Below are 16428 nucleotides of genomic sequence, written 5' to 3' on the forward strand. Positions count from 1 at the left end.
CACTTTTACACATATCTGCTCTGCGTTCAGGCTCATTATGTAAATGTATAGAATCACAGCCTTTAACCAGTTGCCGCCCGGCTAATAGCACAAAGGCAGCCGGGCGAGCAGCATGTCCCTCTGGGTGGACACCATATGGTGTACTTTATAGCATGCACACTGCGCCTGTCCGCAGAGCCGCGCAGCGGCGCGATCTGTCACCGGCCGTGTACCTCGGACACGGCTGATGACAGATATGTGTACTGGCCCCATTGCCAGTACCATGTGACCTGCTGTGACCAATCACAGCAGGTCACATGACAGTTGTATACAATGGATGGCTTCCTTTCATGCCATCCATTGTATACAAGTGTGGCTCGCTGTGAATGGTCACAGCGATCACATGCACAAGCTGGGCCAATCACAGCCCAGCTGTGTCATGTGATTAGCTGTAGCCAAATCACAGTTAAGCACAAAAAAAACACCTGAATGAATCAATTTCATTCAGGTAAATGTTTGCTTACAGCAAAGAAATTCTTTGCTATAAGAAAATTGTGTAAAAAAAAAAAAATACTGATCACTTCCCCAAAGTAGTAAAATGTTACTATGGTAACATTATACTACTTTGGTCATAGTTAAATATGAAAACAAAATCTTAAAAAAGAGAAAAAATTTTAATAAAAATAAAAAATAATAAAAAAATTAAAAAATTTTAAAAAAATTATCAAATTTTTTTTTTGTACTGTCACCAGTCAGTGTCCCTGATCACCGCCATGCCAGTTATATGATGATGCTGTACTTCACTGGTGACAGTATGTAAAAAAAAAATAGTGAAAATCATTTTTTTTATTTCTTCATTTCTGAAAAATTATGACAAAAAAATTACAACTTCAAAAAACTCGCCATGCCTGTTATGAAATATGTCGGACTGTCTACTTTGCAAAAAGTGGTCATTTGGGGGATATCTGTACTGTTCTGACATTCTTGGACCTCAAGAAATTAGATTGGCCGTCAGTACTTCAGGATTGATCAATTATCAGATATATTCCATAGTTTGTGAACTCTATAACTTTCCTACAGACTAAATAATACATCCTAATTTGGGTTATTTTCACCAAAGACATGTAGTAGAATACATTTTAGCCTAAATTTATGAAGAACAATTATTTATTTGCAAACTTTTATAACAGAAACAAGGAAAAACGTGTTTGTTTTCAAAATGTTTGGTCTTTTTTGTTAATTTAAAAAATAAAAACCCCAGCGGTGATTAAATACCACCAAAAGAAATCTCTAGTTGTGTGAAGAAAATGACAAAATTTTAGTTTGGGTACAATGTTGTATGACTGCGCAATTGTCATTCAAAGTGTGAGAGCACTGAAACCTGAAAATTGGCCTGGGCAGGAAGGGGGTAAAAGTGCCCTGTATGGAAGCGGTTAAAGGTCATCAACTATATGAAAATGACAGTGAAAGAAACATGAGATTATAAATACAATAAAGCATAGTCAGTTTGTCCTTTAATATGGAGTATAATAACACTGCACACAAAACAAACATATACAATCATGCAGATATACAGTAGATATGAAAAATATATAGTGCTTTACATCACTGAATACAGGATAATTTATAATTTCAATATTCTTGCAGAAGTAACAGTTTTGTATATGACTACATTTTATATACAGGAGTTGATTTGCTTAGAGCTACCAAGGCAATTGTTTGTCTTGGATTTCATACAAGGACACACACAGACAGCATTTTTTTCTTCCAACCATCATATCAAAAAATATTCACCCTAATTACACACTGGAAATAATTATAAACTATTATCAATTTGAACTAAGTTTTTACACAAAAACTATAAAATAGGATTTTGTACTCACTGTACTCACTCCTTTTCTTGAAGTCCATTGAGAGATGCAGGGAAACATTCACCTTCGCGTTATACTGTTGTCTGTTACAGGATTGTACAGTGGCAAACAAAGATAGTAGGCCAACCCATGACAACCCCTCCTACCACCAGCATGCTTCAGTTTGTAGCAAAGTAGTTCTGAGACCATGATCATAAACACAGAGGAATGGGACCCGTACCCCTCAATGGACTCCAAGTCAAAAGATTTTACAGTGAATACCAAAATCCTATCTTCTTTCTCATCCATTGAGGGACAAGGGAAGTCATTCACCTTCAGGATATCTGAAAGAACTAAGCGGTGGGCAACACAGCTAACAGGCCCATTAAAAAACCAACAGAACTGAGGACTGTCTGCAGCTCAAAGAGCTTCTTGAAGGACCTTACTGCTGAATAGAAAAGAGCTTGGGTTCTGTCCGAAACCCAGGAGATAGATGTCAGTGGAAGGTCAATTAATTTGCACATACACAAAAGGGTAGGGCTGCTCATGCATCACTGAACATATTAGGTCAATGAAGAAGTTTCAAAGGAGGAAAGGCATAGATTAGGGAGCAAAACATTTGTTTTGCTCCAAATGTTCTGTAATCAAGGGATCAACTACAGCAGTGGTAAGATCACTTTTAAGGGACTTTGCCCAACCAGCCAAGGTTTGCAAAAGTAACGTCACAGCCTAGATGGGGTGAAGAGCAAGACCTGCCAGCAGGAAACGGACTCCAAAACTCTAGAAATGGCTCCCATTATTTTATTTGCTTTGTTAAGGTATGACACTGCCAGACACACAGTGGAAGTAGGCCAAAGTCCTCCTCAAACAGGTAAAATACTAGTATGCATTTGGCTGGAACAAATATCTTGTCAGGATGTCTGCAGTCTTTGTAAAAGAAGACTTACAACAGCATATTCAATGGGAAAATGTAGGTTTCTTAGAGGCTCTAAATGACTCAGGAAGGAACACAGGTAGAAGCAACAAGCTGATCCTGGTTCTGAGTGATGTGTATCACATTGATAAGAGCTGTAACAATCTCGCTAAACTTTAGCATGAGAGCAGAAGGCTTCAACTCCTCATCAGACAGAATTGGAGGGACTCAACCAACGCTTCTGTGACTGATGGCTCATAAGCTGCAAAGGCAACAGGCAAATCAAATAGAGAACCTACAGGGGAAGTTAGAGTTAGCAAATAACTGAGTGATGTAGGCCAGAAAGCCTTGCATTGACTGTAATAAAAACTTCAGGTGAGAGGACAGAGAAAATGGTCACAAAGAACTAGGAAAGACTGCAATGGTGGGATAGACTGTAGGAGCAAAGAGCAACATGATTCAAGGCAGTTGTTAGCAGCATTAGTGAGTTTGTTACATGTAGCCCTGGATCGTCAGTAGAATGTGAGCTGGGGGCAGCCACTACAGTGCGACTATCTCTTTCGTATCTACAACCAGACATGGTGAGACCATCTAGCAGTGAGAGAGTTTAAGGCTCAGGGCATGTGGGAAGACTTCCAATAGTCACATTCAAATCAGACAGCTGGCAGTCAGCAAAGGCCGCATGGTCAGAGATGACCAAAGTCACTGGTGGGGAGCAGTAGGAACAATTCAACAGTAGTGGTTCCATAGGGCTCCTTGAAATAGCAGGAGCAACAGTAGGGATATGCATCCTTGATGCTGTATGATGGGAAAGACATTAGTAGCCAGTCCCACAGTATTAACCCTCTTGGTACCTTATGCAGAGCCCAGTGCCCAAAGGTTATTTCTGAGCTATCCCTGCAGTTGATAGTTCAGTACTCGAAAGGCAAACTAAGAACTGCCATGCTAGATAGCAGCAATTGAATAGACCAGCTTTAGGAGCAACATAGAAAGTTTTTGATTTGAAAAAAAAAATTGAAGAAAAAATAATGCTAGTAAAAATAAGTTAGTTTTTTATACATCAGAGCTGAAGAAAAGATGTCCATCCTCCTAGCACACATTGCCAACATCCATTCTTCCAGTATGCGGAAGTATAATCTGAAGGTAAATGATTTCCTGTTAATCTCAATGGATAAGAAGAAAAAATTTAAAATATGTTGTTAATAGGTAACTTTAGGAAGCATTTCTTTCCTATGGCCAAGTATTGTTGGTCAGCACTGAGGATGAAATTTAAAGCTGTCGCTTTCATAATACAGCTAAAAAGCCTCAAATGGATGTTTATTTTCATAAACTAGCACTCCTGAATTATTTGGCGTAGTGAGTTCTTTTATTTTTTCATTCACACATTATTAAAATAAATTCTGATATCCTTCATTCATTCTTCTATTTCATGAGAATAAACTAAAAATGGACCTTTATTATGTAAGAAATAGAACAGTACTGCTAAAAAATAATATGTACACTTTCTTTACATGCTATGCATGCTTTTAAGAAGTCCCACAGTATTAGTACACTTACATTATTAAATGTTATATAATATGAATATTTAATTTTTTTCCCAAAACTCCTGATAAGAATAGAAAGTTCTTAGAAGTCCTCCTTCCAAGTTAATGGCAATGTGTTATGAACAGCTATGTGTTATATGTTATGTAATATAGGCAGCAGAGGGATTGCTGTGCTCTGTAATTGAATGATGCAGACGCGCTGTTTTAAAAAAGTGGTAGCTAGTACGGGGAACTTCTCCCCGTGTTACTGTCATGGGGATGGGGGGGGGGATCAGGCAGTGGCTGAAGCAGTGGGTGGAACATGTAACATGCTCCCAAAGGAAAACTTACCTTTTAATGGTCTGTCTTAACCCTGTAAATGCAAGACAACCAGGGGCGAACTGAGCATTTGGAAACTAGGGCACTGCCCGAGGGCCCGGGGTCAGTAGGGGGCCCCATGAAATGCCCCGGTACCTTTTTCATAGGCTTTTTTTGAGTTTGGGAAAGGACACAGGGGCCCCATGATCCCCTATTGCCCGGTGGCCCCATGAGTTGTCAGTCCGCCCCTGAAGACAACCTTTCTGTTGAAAAATAACAGATTTACTGGCTGGATTACCAGATGGAAATAGAAGAGAGAAAGCCTAAAAAAGAAAACTATTGCAGCCACCACATCTAGTAATGGTTAAGTTGCAATATAACAAATGTTTTCTTTTTTTTAGTTTTACCTACAGGTAAGCTTATAATAAAGTTTATCTGTAGGTAAAATGAATATCTCTTTTCTAAAGCTGGTGCATGCACTCTAAAGGAACGGCATACCCACTGCATTCCTTCAGAGCTCTGTGCCATGGCCCGGGACACCCACGCGGGAGTAACGTCTCCACTGGCCTATCAGATGGCCAAAGCTCGCGAACCCAAAAGGAAGACCAGGTGAAGATGGAAGCCCTGTCAGAGGTGACAGCACACCGCTAGAGGGCTTCATTTTAAGGTACGTTTTACATAATGTACTAGTGTGCGATGCATACTAGCACATTATGACATTACCTTGCGGGGGACCTTTTTTTTTTTTCTTTCAGTTTACTACTGCTTTCAGGGCTTTGCTTTTACCTTCTTTACTGCTACCTTGTTTTTACTCTGAACCACACACTTTATACATTTTCTTGTAAATGTGTTAAATGATCAGCTTCTACAACAGCAATGAAATAACAACAGAAAGAAAAAAAACAAACAATCTTCACAATAAGTGAACAATACATTTATCATATATTAATTTCTGTGATGACGCTGTACACAATGTTGTTTTTATCATGTCTTGTCTTAAAGCTATTCCACTTTAAAGTTAAACTGTAAGTACAATTGTTCCTTTCAAAGAGGATGGTTAGAACTTGTCCCTCGTGCTGCCATTGCTTCCAAATACCAATGCAATGTGGAGAAATCATGGTTTCAAGACTCCTCAAACTATTTTTGGTAGTTTTGGTTTCCTGGCCCCCTGCCGCACTCAGTGATTTATTTTGCTGGCTCCTACATCACCACAGAACACAATAGTGACTTACAGGTCAGCAGTAGAAACCAGTGAATGCAGCTAGGGACCAGGATTCCAACACTCCCAGGAGCATCAGTTTCTGAAGTATCTTGAGGCAGCAATTTCTATGTCACATTAAGACACCCAGGCAATAAAAGAGGCAAGTATTGACTAACTTTTTTACAAGGAACAGTTGTAGTCACACTTTGATTTTAGCACAGATTCACTTTAGGTATATAGCAAATACAGTCCTGTTTGTACAACATACATAACTACATATGTCCTTTTCATACTTGCAGATATCAAAGACAACCTGTGACAATAAAAATATGGAAGCTCCTATCCTCAGCTTCTCTGAAAAAATTGCAAGTTTCTGTGCTGCCATTTTCTGGCTTTACTACTTTCTGACATAGAGCAACTATGTAGGTTGTGGATTTCAGCTTTGCTGGCTGAATAACTCTGAGACTCACAAATTAATGGAACCTAAAAAGGAGGATGACAAGTTGATTTGCAGGTCAAGTGGGTATTAGCAGCTTTCAAATTTTGTAATGACCTATTAATAGTTTCATATTAAAGTGAATTAGAAATAACAAAAATTAAAAATGAAAGATTATTTTTCATGACTACATATACTTAACCAATATAAAATTTAAAGGGTTTAGAAAGAATGCTTTCAACAAATATGATAATAATATACCTTATTAAAAAGCTATTACATGAAGTATTACACTAATTAGAAATATTCATTATGCTTCTTCCTAAATATTTGTTTGGTACCACAAAGTGCACAGTCCAAATTGACAGTTGCTTTAAGGTTACGAATTGCATATTTGTACAGGTAAAGCGTTCTGTTATAACATAAATTATTTATATCAGTACAATCTCTGAGACTGTAAAAGCACAAAACAGCTTTGCACATATACAGTAAATGTGGACCACACTAATTCCAACTATCTACAGATGCTTTATATTTTTCTAAATAGGAGATGGCTGACTAAGGGAGTTAATTCTTTACTTAGCTCAATAGATTACTGAAACTGCATTTACTTCAATCTTTCAATCATGTCCAAGGGAAATTTATCTTTTGATGTAATTTTATAATCCCCCTACGCATAGCTAAAGTAAGTAAAATTATTCTCCTTTAGCAAGTCACTACCACTGCCCTGTCCATGACTACAGCTAACACATACTCACCAAGGAATACCTTGGTCCCTAAGCTCCTCCTGTAAGAAGGAACACACCTTGCACCTCTATTGTCACTAATAACATGATAAGCTTTGAGGCCTATTAATAAAGGCTAGTGAAATAGTTGCTACATTTTGCCCTATTTCTAATCATCTCTCCAGTTTATATCATTTCAACATTTAAGATTGCCACTAAAAAGAAGAAAAGTAATACAACTCATAATAAAAGCCATACAATATGGAAATTAAAAAATAATTGGGAAGATTATATTCTCTAGCTTCATTCTATGACTTATGGAATAGGTTTTGTTTACCTTGGTGTAAATCACAGTTCTCATACTTTCTAAACAAAGGGCCAGTTTACTGTTGTTCAGACTTGTGCGGGGGTGGACTGTGGGAGTAAAAAATCTCCTGGTGTCAGTGGAAGTAACCAAAGCCATCTTTGGTGGCAGTGGGAAGAATAGTGTCCCATTGCTTGCTTCAGTGGGAGGGATAATGTCCCTCATTGGTGTCACTGAGAAGAATAGGCCCAGGCCCTTGGCCACAGTATGGAGACCATGGGTTATTAATTATTATTAAAACATAAAATGAAAGTCTTCAGTATATTGAAAATTTGTGAGAAATATGCATTTTGGTAGGTTATTTTTACCTGAATATACTATGGATAAGTAAAAGTGTCAGACACAACATTTGACATCGAAAATACCAGAGTACAGCAGTATTAGCCTTTATAAATAGGCCCCATAGAACATATTGGTACTAGTGGCCTCAAAGTTAAAGATATAGAAAGCATAACCCTGCAAAGAAAATGGTGCTCTGCATCTAGAAAATAATGTTATACATATGTGTATTTATAAAAAGATCTTCCTTAAACTGCAAAAGGCATTCCAACACTAAATAAACAAAACAGCATAATATTTATTAAAAACATAACATTTAGCCATTTATGCTGAATAAAACATGATTTTTTTACTCACCATAAAATCCTTTCTTGAAATCCATAGAGGGACACAGGAAGTTTTTCAGCTTCATGTAATATTGCCACCTACAGGAGGAAAGTATTCAAACAAACAAAACAATTCAAGGACAGTCCAGGATAATCCCTTCTACTGCAAGCATCCTTCAGTTTTGTAGCAAAGCAGTACTAAGAGCATGATAATAAACACAGAGGGTTGGGACCTGTATCCCTCAAAGGACTTCATGAAAATGATTTTACAGTGAATAAAAAAATGATATTTTTTTTCTCACCCGTTGAGGGACACATGACGTCTTCCATCTTAACGACACCTCAAAGCAGTCCAACGGAGGGGTTGGCAACTACTCAATATTGATGCAGTGCCACTCTAAGGACAGGGGCAGTTTCCCTCTACAACCTGTGCTTGCACACTATTTCAGAGTTTGTTCTTCCCACACACCACATGTACATAGTCTGGAGTCGCACACCAGTTAATTGTAGTTAAATCAGATTTATTTTACAAGAACAAACACAGACACTCCACCCAGCTGCCTCTTTCTCTGATATGTTTCACCCCCTGATTGGTTAGTTGTAGAGCCAAGGGGTGGGCAATTAAGCAAGCAACCACTCTGTGGAAGAGGGCATATTCCTTGAAATCAACATACTTGCATTTTGTTACGTAGTATTACAAAAGTCTTCCATATTGGTCATCCATGTCCTGAAGGTGCCATGAGACTCTGTCATAGGACTTTTTACATTCTTGTGATTTTAACAGCTTTGTTAATTTTATGCTATTTTATTTTTAAATGGAGGAAATGCACTAGGTCAGTGTGTCCCTTTGCTTTTTGTGTTTGGTCTCAAACAAAACAGAAAGGTCAGAAATCTGACCGTTGATAGTGCTGAGGGCCAAACATTGGTCCAGATCCAGCTTCAGGAAGGAAAGGAGTCATTCCATGGAGTAACTTGGGTGGAAACTCAATGGCTTGCACCAAGTGAAGTATGTTTTCCATGTCAGATGAAACACCATGCTGGAAGTAGCTTTCTTTATTTTTAACATCACATGTAACACCAAGTGGTAGGTACCAACAACTACAGTATGCTGTTAAAGCCAGCGATAATGAAGCATAGGATAGTAAATTGGTTGGGGAATAAGTTTTAGGGTAGAAAAACATACATCAGGGTTTACAGATCCTACAGACTCCCTATAGCATTAACTGCTTGCGCTAGAAAATCACTGTGCCTGGAAACAAATCTATCCAGTTTGTTGTTGAACCTGGACACCAGAGGTCCACATCCAGCATCCCCCAACGGTGACAGTAATAGTGGAATACCTCCAGGTGTAGGGACTCCTTCCCTGAATCCAGTGGTTAAGGAAGTCTGCCTGCCAACTGTCCATGCCTGGATATACACGGTGGACAAGGCTGGAATGTGAAGTTCTGTTCAAGACAGGATGCAAGCTATCTCTATTGCCACTGCAAAGCCTCTGGTTCCTCCATCATGATTGATATATGTTACCATGGTGATGTGTGACTGAATCTGGAATGGTTGACCCTCCAAAAGGAGGGTCCAACAATGCAGAGACAGTCAAATTGCCTTAAGGTCTATGATGTTCCTCTTCGGATAATCAACTTCCCTGCACCAACAAGGTGCTCAGAACTCTCCCCCAGCCCAACAGGCTGGCATCCATCATATGGATACTCTGAAAGACAGGGGGAAAGTTTTCCAGTGACAGTTTTTGAGTCACCAAGCCAGTAAAAACCTGGTCCTGGGTGCAAAACAAATTGGTCTGTCCAGGAACTGGACTAACTTGTCTCATGACAACAGAATATTATGTTGTAGAGGTCTAGAGTGAAACTGGGCAAACAGGACTACCTCAATGGAGGCTACCATCAGATCCAATACTCTCATGGAAAACACAGATGAAATTCTGAACTGAAAATCTGAGATAGCAGAATCCAAAGTCTCTCATGTAGAAAAAAAATCTGGCCTGTATTCAGTGCTAGACCCAGATACTCAAAATGATAATTAGATTCTAACAACAATTTCTGAAGTTTTAGGATTCATGCATACTGCTGTAACATCTGGACAGTCAAAGCCATGTTATCTGACAGACCTCATTATCCAAGTATCCCACAAAGGGGATACCACAAGAGTGAAACAGGGCTTGTATTGGGACTAGCACCTTGATGAACACCCCAGGTGCAGACAAGAGGTTGTAAGGCAGGCCACCAACTGGTACTGTAAGAGTGCCATGGCAAAGCACAGAAAACACTGATGCGCTGATACGTCCTTGATATCCACTGAAGCTAGAAAGTCTGCCTGGTAAAGGGAGGTGATGAAAAGTCATTGGGAAGCCATGTAGAATATCTTAGCTCAAATATGTTCAATCAGTTCTTTCAGATTCAAGTTGGATTGCGTGCCTCATTTGGGTTTGGGAACTGTGAATAGGTGGGAGCAGCCCATGAGTTCTGCCACAGACATTTAGGAAATAACACCTTGATCAAGGAGATCCAAAAGAACTTGATAGAGATCTTGGAATCTGTGAGTGATACAAGAAGGTTGTAGGTAAAAAACTGAGGAGGGGGCAGGGAGTGTAACTCCAGCTTGTAGCCCTTGGAGACCACCCCCTGCATCCAGGATCTGTGATGCAAGCAATCCAAGTGCCCCCAAAGGTTAATAAACATCACCCTCACTTTGGAAAGTGGAGCACACTTTCATGCTGCAGAAGGTCTGGGTCTCAGGATTTGGCATACTTTGAGCCCCAGACCTTGTGGGTGGACTGGGAGTTAAGCTTAGAAGATCTGGACAGGAATGTTGCTGGAGTGGAGAAACTAAATGAAACCGATAGAGAGGGAGCAGATTTTGAAGCCTGATCCTTAGGCTCCTTCCATTGAGGAAGATGGATTTTCTTGCCACCAGTAGCATCCATGATAATGGTATCCAAAGTAGCTCTGAAAAGACATTGTCCCTTCAATGAAATGCACCTGGTGACCTATGTAGTTGGCCTTACTGGTCCACTTACAAAGTGAGTCTTCAGAGGCAGGCCATGCACAAAGACAATGCCAGTGGCTCTGGACTTGGAAAACACTTTGTGGCTAACATGTACTAGAGCAGAATCTGGAAAACACCAGAAACCAGTAGCCAAAGGTCATTTCAAGGGGATCCCTGCAACATCCGGTCCAGCAGTGTCCAAGCTGAGTACAACCATGTCAGATAGCTGCATTCAGCTCTAGCAGCAGTGTACCACCTGCCCTGGCATCCATTTAAATGATTCAGAATGCCTGGGGGATGGGAAGGATTGGTGATCACGTGACCACTGTTACAGTGGTCACATGGCCGGTTCCGGTCCTGCCAGCTACCAATCTTTGACAGCTTGGTCTTTGTGATGAGAGTACACAGTGACAGTGCTCTCAGCATATAAACATTGACCACTCTGCAATGCATATGTGTAGTGTGCGAGTGTTACAGCCCACCTTTTTGCCACTGCACATAGTGTTGAACGGTTATAAAGGGGTTACGAAAAAAAGAGAAAGAATGAGAAAAAGATATAATAACAAATAAAAGCTAGTCTTTTATGAGGCAGAAGTGAAAAAAAGAGCATCCATCCTCCTAGTACATTACCAACAACTGAGGCGTGCTGCTAGTAGAAGGGCTTATCCTGAACTGGCCTTTGTTTGCCAGTGTCCAATCCTCCTGTAAGTGGCAGTAAACTCAAAGGTGAAAGACCTACTATGTCCTTCAAAGAACAGGAAAAAAATACAGCTTTTTCATTAATGTTTCTGAATATCATTTAGCATGCACAAAAACGAAAACACTTCTAACTTTCTGGCAGAGAAATACTATACATGTGAATCACACTTGCTGGCACTGAAACCAAATGAACAACTGTACTCTATTTTAGGCACCAAGAAGTATGTTTATGTGATCCTTAGGATGAGAACAAGCAGCGCATAAGCAGATGAAATTACACCCTCAGTCTTTACTCAATAATCTATTAAACACATTTCAGAAATTACAGAAAATATAACAGATATAATACAGCTTCTGATTGCTAACTTCTCTACCATTTGGTCTTACGGTAACATAATAAACAAAGGTATTTATATGACATGCTGCAACTTGGATACAGAAATAAAACATTGTCAATCCACAAATAAAGTACAATGTAAAATAAAGTAGTAACACACTAACTGCTGTGTCCATTATCATCCAAGACATTATAAAGCATTTTCAGGATGAAGCCTCTAAGCTGATTTAATTAACGTTATTTTATGTGTAAGAATATGGTATGTCCTACTAAGAGAAAGAGCATTCCTGCCAAAAGTGAGAAAAAGATGCCGAATGGAGCTAACATAAAGGACCACCCATAGCGAATGTCCACTGTGTAACCTGGGCAATCCTCTTGTCTCATATCCTGGTAACCCTTCACATCTGATACACTCTGGACCCAGATGACGTGCATCACAACAACAAAGGTGAAAAATATACCTGAAAAAATGAAACATTCTCAGTTATTATAAATAGCAAAAAATAATCATCACAACCCCAACAATAATAAACATGTATATTTCAAGTATTTATTAAAAAGTAACTATTTCAAAAAGTGTTTACCACTGCTCTGTGTGTTTTATTACTAAAACGTCTGTAAAAAACTGTCTAAAATTATTAAATTAGCCATATACTTTGTTTTTTTTCAATTGATCATATTGATGTTGAAATAAGTGTCTGAACAGTAAATATCTTTTGTAGAAAAATCTTGGTGTGCAGCAGGAGAGGGGAATGGCTCAGTAAAAATGATATGCTTAGAACAGGGCATGAAATATAATTATTTTCACAGGTAAGGGCTATAAATAATTTATTTGAAAGCATTACAACTACAGGTTTGATTTGTTGCTATGTATCCTGGAACTATAACAAAAAATTGAGAGGGGAAAAGTTGTGCAGTTCTGCCAACATTGTAGTGCTATCTGTGTGCTTATTAGGGAAATGAATCATAACTAAAAAAAAGGAGAAGACATGGCATCATTGACAGATGACACATGAAAAGAGTGAAAATCTCTCTTTGGGAATGCCTGGGTAAATGGCAACTGTAAAAGTTTTTTTGTGATTGCACCTAACTGTAACCTCTCTCTTTCTATTCTACAACGTTGTATCTCTGATACCGGTAGGGAGGGAAAATTAGCCAGTGTGGGCACATAAAGCAAAGAAAAAATGCCTTCATTGAAAGGAACACTTGTTAGCTACAACTGCAACTTTAAGCATGACAATGTGTCAATTTTTTTAGTTGACTGTCAGTTTTAATACTGCTGATGTAATAGATGTCTACAAAAACACTTAGGCTAGGTTCACACTGATGCAGTGTGAATTTGATGCAATTTCACAGTGCAATTTCTGTTGTGACATGTGTGATTCTAATGCGAATTAGTGCGATTTCTAAGGGGATTTGGCATAGCTGGAGATAAAACTTGCACCGAATCCACACTAAACTCACACAGGACCCTTTTTTTAATCGGATCAGAATCGCACCGCATAGATGTGAACGGCTTTCATAGCAAACAATGTTTTTTTCAGATGACATGTGCATCTATTCCTTTCAGATTGGACTTAATCCGCATAGAATTTGCACCAGTGTGAACCAGGACTTAAAGATATTACCTACCAATATAGGGACTAAATGTTATTATTTATAGTCAGAAAAGTTTTTAAACATTATTATATTGTAAAAACGCTCAGGAATTAATTAGGTCTGAAAATAAAAAGCTGTAGAAATTGAAAAATCCAAGCCAACAATTAGTCAGTAGTAACTCATCCAAGTATCATTTTACCATTCAACTATCTCAGGCAGCTAGAGAGCTAGAGTAAAAGTTTGCCTTTAGGCATTCCACTCTGCATGTGTCTGTCCAGTGACTAACTAAAAAGAATTCAGCTTCTAATATTTACACTACACTGACTTTACATTTCTTAGGGGTGGGATATATGTATACCCAGTACTCATGTCCTTGTATAAATATTGTACAAAATGTATTTGTACCTTGCACATAGAAAAATCAGATTATGGCCACTATATACATACTATAAAGTTACTTTAAACGCATTTTGCTAGTCTTGTCTTTGTTTATTCCAGTCCAGTCTAATAGTTATTTATTGCAGCTACATGTTTTACACAGAGAAATGTGGTTCTTGTTCTTGCACCCAGTGACTGACGGATGTGATCATTCAGTACATTTACCAACCTAATGTGCAACATTTGACTTCAAATTCCACCTCCTCTCTTGTTCTAAACAACCATTTTACATTTTGAGATTCACAATAGTTTTTTTAAACTTTGACAGAAAAAAATACCATATATGTATAAGAGGCAAGTTAAACTGTAGTAATGCAAAAAAAAAAAAAGAATAAATGGTTTCTAATTTTCTCCAGATGAAAAAATGTGTGTTTAATCAAATATGTGTTGTATGAATTACACTAATATGAATATATCACTCAACAACTCTTTGATACAATATTTTGAAGTTTAATACCATCACTATTAATTAAAACTGATATTTAGAAGAAAGCAATCAACTGTTGTTTTTGAACATGCATTACAGAGGAAGTGCAAGATTTTGGATGGGATGAAATCTTTAATTAGAATGGCTTTTAAGCAAATTTCTTTTCATATGAATTAGTGGTTTTCTTTTTCTTTATTTATCACAGTGAACTGCAAAAGGTTTTCTTCCTGTCATGCCAGAGCTAGTGGAAACATGTCTAATGAGCCAAGACCCCAAAAAGATGTTGACATTTGATTAAAAAGACCTAAGATGTAAACAGATAATTCATTAATGATCTTTCATGAAATGTTAAAGACTTTAATAAAGTAATGAGTGTGAACTTTAAGTCTTCAGTTTTAAAACCAACGTGTCACTTTCTGCTCTGTTTATTTTAAAGGCATTTTTATTTTATGAGCAGCTAATATGCATAGTGGCATTGCTAACATACAGAAACATTCTATATATATTCAATAATATTCAGTTTACACCTACAATAAGAAACTAAAAAAAAAACAGTTTCATATTATTCACAGACAATATTGTTAATGCTGAAAAGACACACTGCAATGTCAGAAATTATATAAGACAAGAAAGGTCATTAATGTAGCATATATGGCTAGAAAATTTATGGGGCCTAGTTTCATTCCAAGTACTCTTAATTATTTTGTAAAATGCAGATGGAAGATAACATAACTGATGTGAACATGGCACACCTATCAAATCAAATCACTTTACTTGACCCTTATCTTATTAAAGTGGTTGCAAAGGCAGAAGGTTTTTTTTACTCTCATGCATTCTATGCAGGAAGGTAAAAAAATCTTCTGAGTACAGCGTTCCCTTCAGCCCCTCCTTTTTCTTCCCTGAGCCCGATCTTGATCCAGTGATGTGCAAAGAGCTAAAGCTTTCTCAGCTCCCTCACTCCTCATTGGCTTGGAGACAGCAGTGGGAGCCATTGGCTTTGCTGATGTCAATCACAACCAGTGAGGAGGGAATGGGGGCAGGGCTGAGTTGTGCTCTGTGTGTCTTATGGACTCACCGGGTCGGCTCAGGATCCAACACAAACTAGTGCCCCCATAGCTAGCGGCTTGCTGTGGAGGCACTAAAAAGGGGGGGGGGGAGACAGGAGTGCTGGTAGGGGGACCTTCAAAGAGGAGAATCAGGGCTACTCTGTGTAAAATCCTTGCACAGAGCAGGTAAATATATAATATTTAAAAAAAAACTAACGTTTACTATCACTTTAAATCAAATAGCCCAATACCCAGACAGCACATTATATGGCTTTGTAGTAAGAGGTCCAAAGATGTTTGTACAGTTAAAGGAATGTGACTGCCTCAGCTGAGCTTCTTTTGAAAATGCTATTTGCTTGCTTGCCTCTGGGTTCTATACGTTCTAAATCTCCTAATTGGAGAACGTATGTAACATATAAAAGCACAAAACCCAGAAGAGGTAATCAAAAAGAGGTTATATTTGGCTCTATGTAGTAAAAAATTGTATCTTTTAAATTTACCAGTTTTCACTGAAAGAATGACTGAGTGCATAGAGGTCTGCAATTAGCTTCTCAAGAACTTCTCTTTTACTTTGCTATACTCTGACATGACTTAGAAAATACTTCTGCATCAGTCTCTGAGCATCTTTAAACAGGGAGAGGAAAATGGTCGCATGTTCACACCAACAATGGTGCAAAATTGCTCATAATGACACCAACAATCAGGCCCAATGACACCAATGATGGGGCACAATTCCTCCCAATGACTCCAATGATGGGGATTCATTCCTCCCACTGACACCAAAGAAGGGGCATGGTTTATTCCCACAAACATTGTGACCTTTTTTACTCCCAGCAGCTGCAGTCCAGCCCCCATAATGTCTTAAGGACAGCAAACTGGCCCTTTGTTTAAAAGGTTTGGAGGCCCCTGCTCTGGAATATTACCCCACGACTGAAATATCATAAAAACTGACATTGCTACCAATTATG

At 38.5% G+C, this 16428-nt stretch overlaps 1 protein-coding gene across 1 annotated transcript in view; it reads right to left on the reverse strand.

Moving 5' to 3' along the window:
- Positions 1-1476: 1476 nt before the first annotated feature.
- Positions 1477-16428, reverse strand: part of TMEM182 (transmembrane protein 182) — a 40416-nt gene continuing 25464 nt past the window's right edge. Inside the window, exon 5 of the mRNA XM_089681245.1 lies at positions 1477-12411. Coding sequence (XP_089537371.1) covers positions 12188-12411 — 224 coding nt within the window. The 3' untranslated portion in view covers positions 1477-12187. The remainder of the gene's footprint in view (positions 12412-16428) is intronic.

Source organism: Staurois parvus, unplaced genomic scaffold (assembly GCF_062004578.1).
Source record: "Staurois parvus isolate SC_StPar_1 unplaced genomic scaffold, SC_StPar_1.0 ptg000262l, whole genome shotgun sequence".
NCBI lineage: Eukaryota > Metazoa > Chordata > Amphibia > Anura > Ranidae > Staurois > Staurois parvus.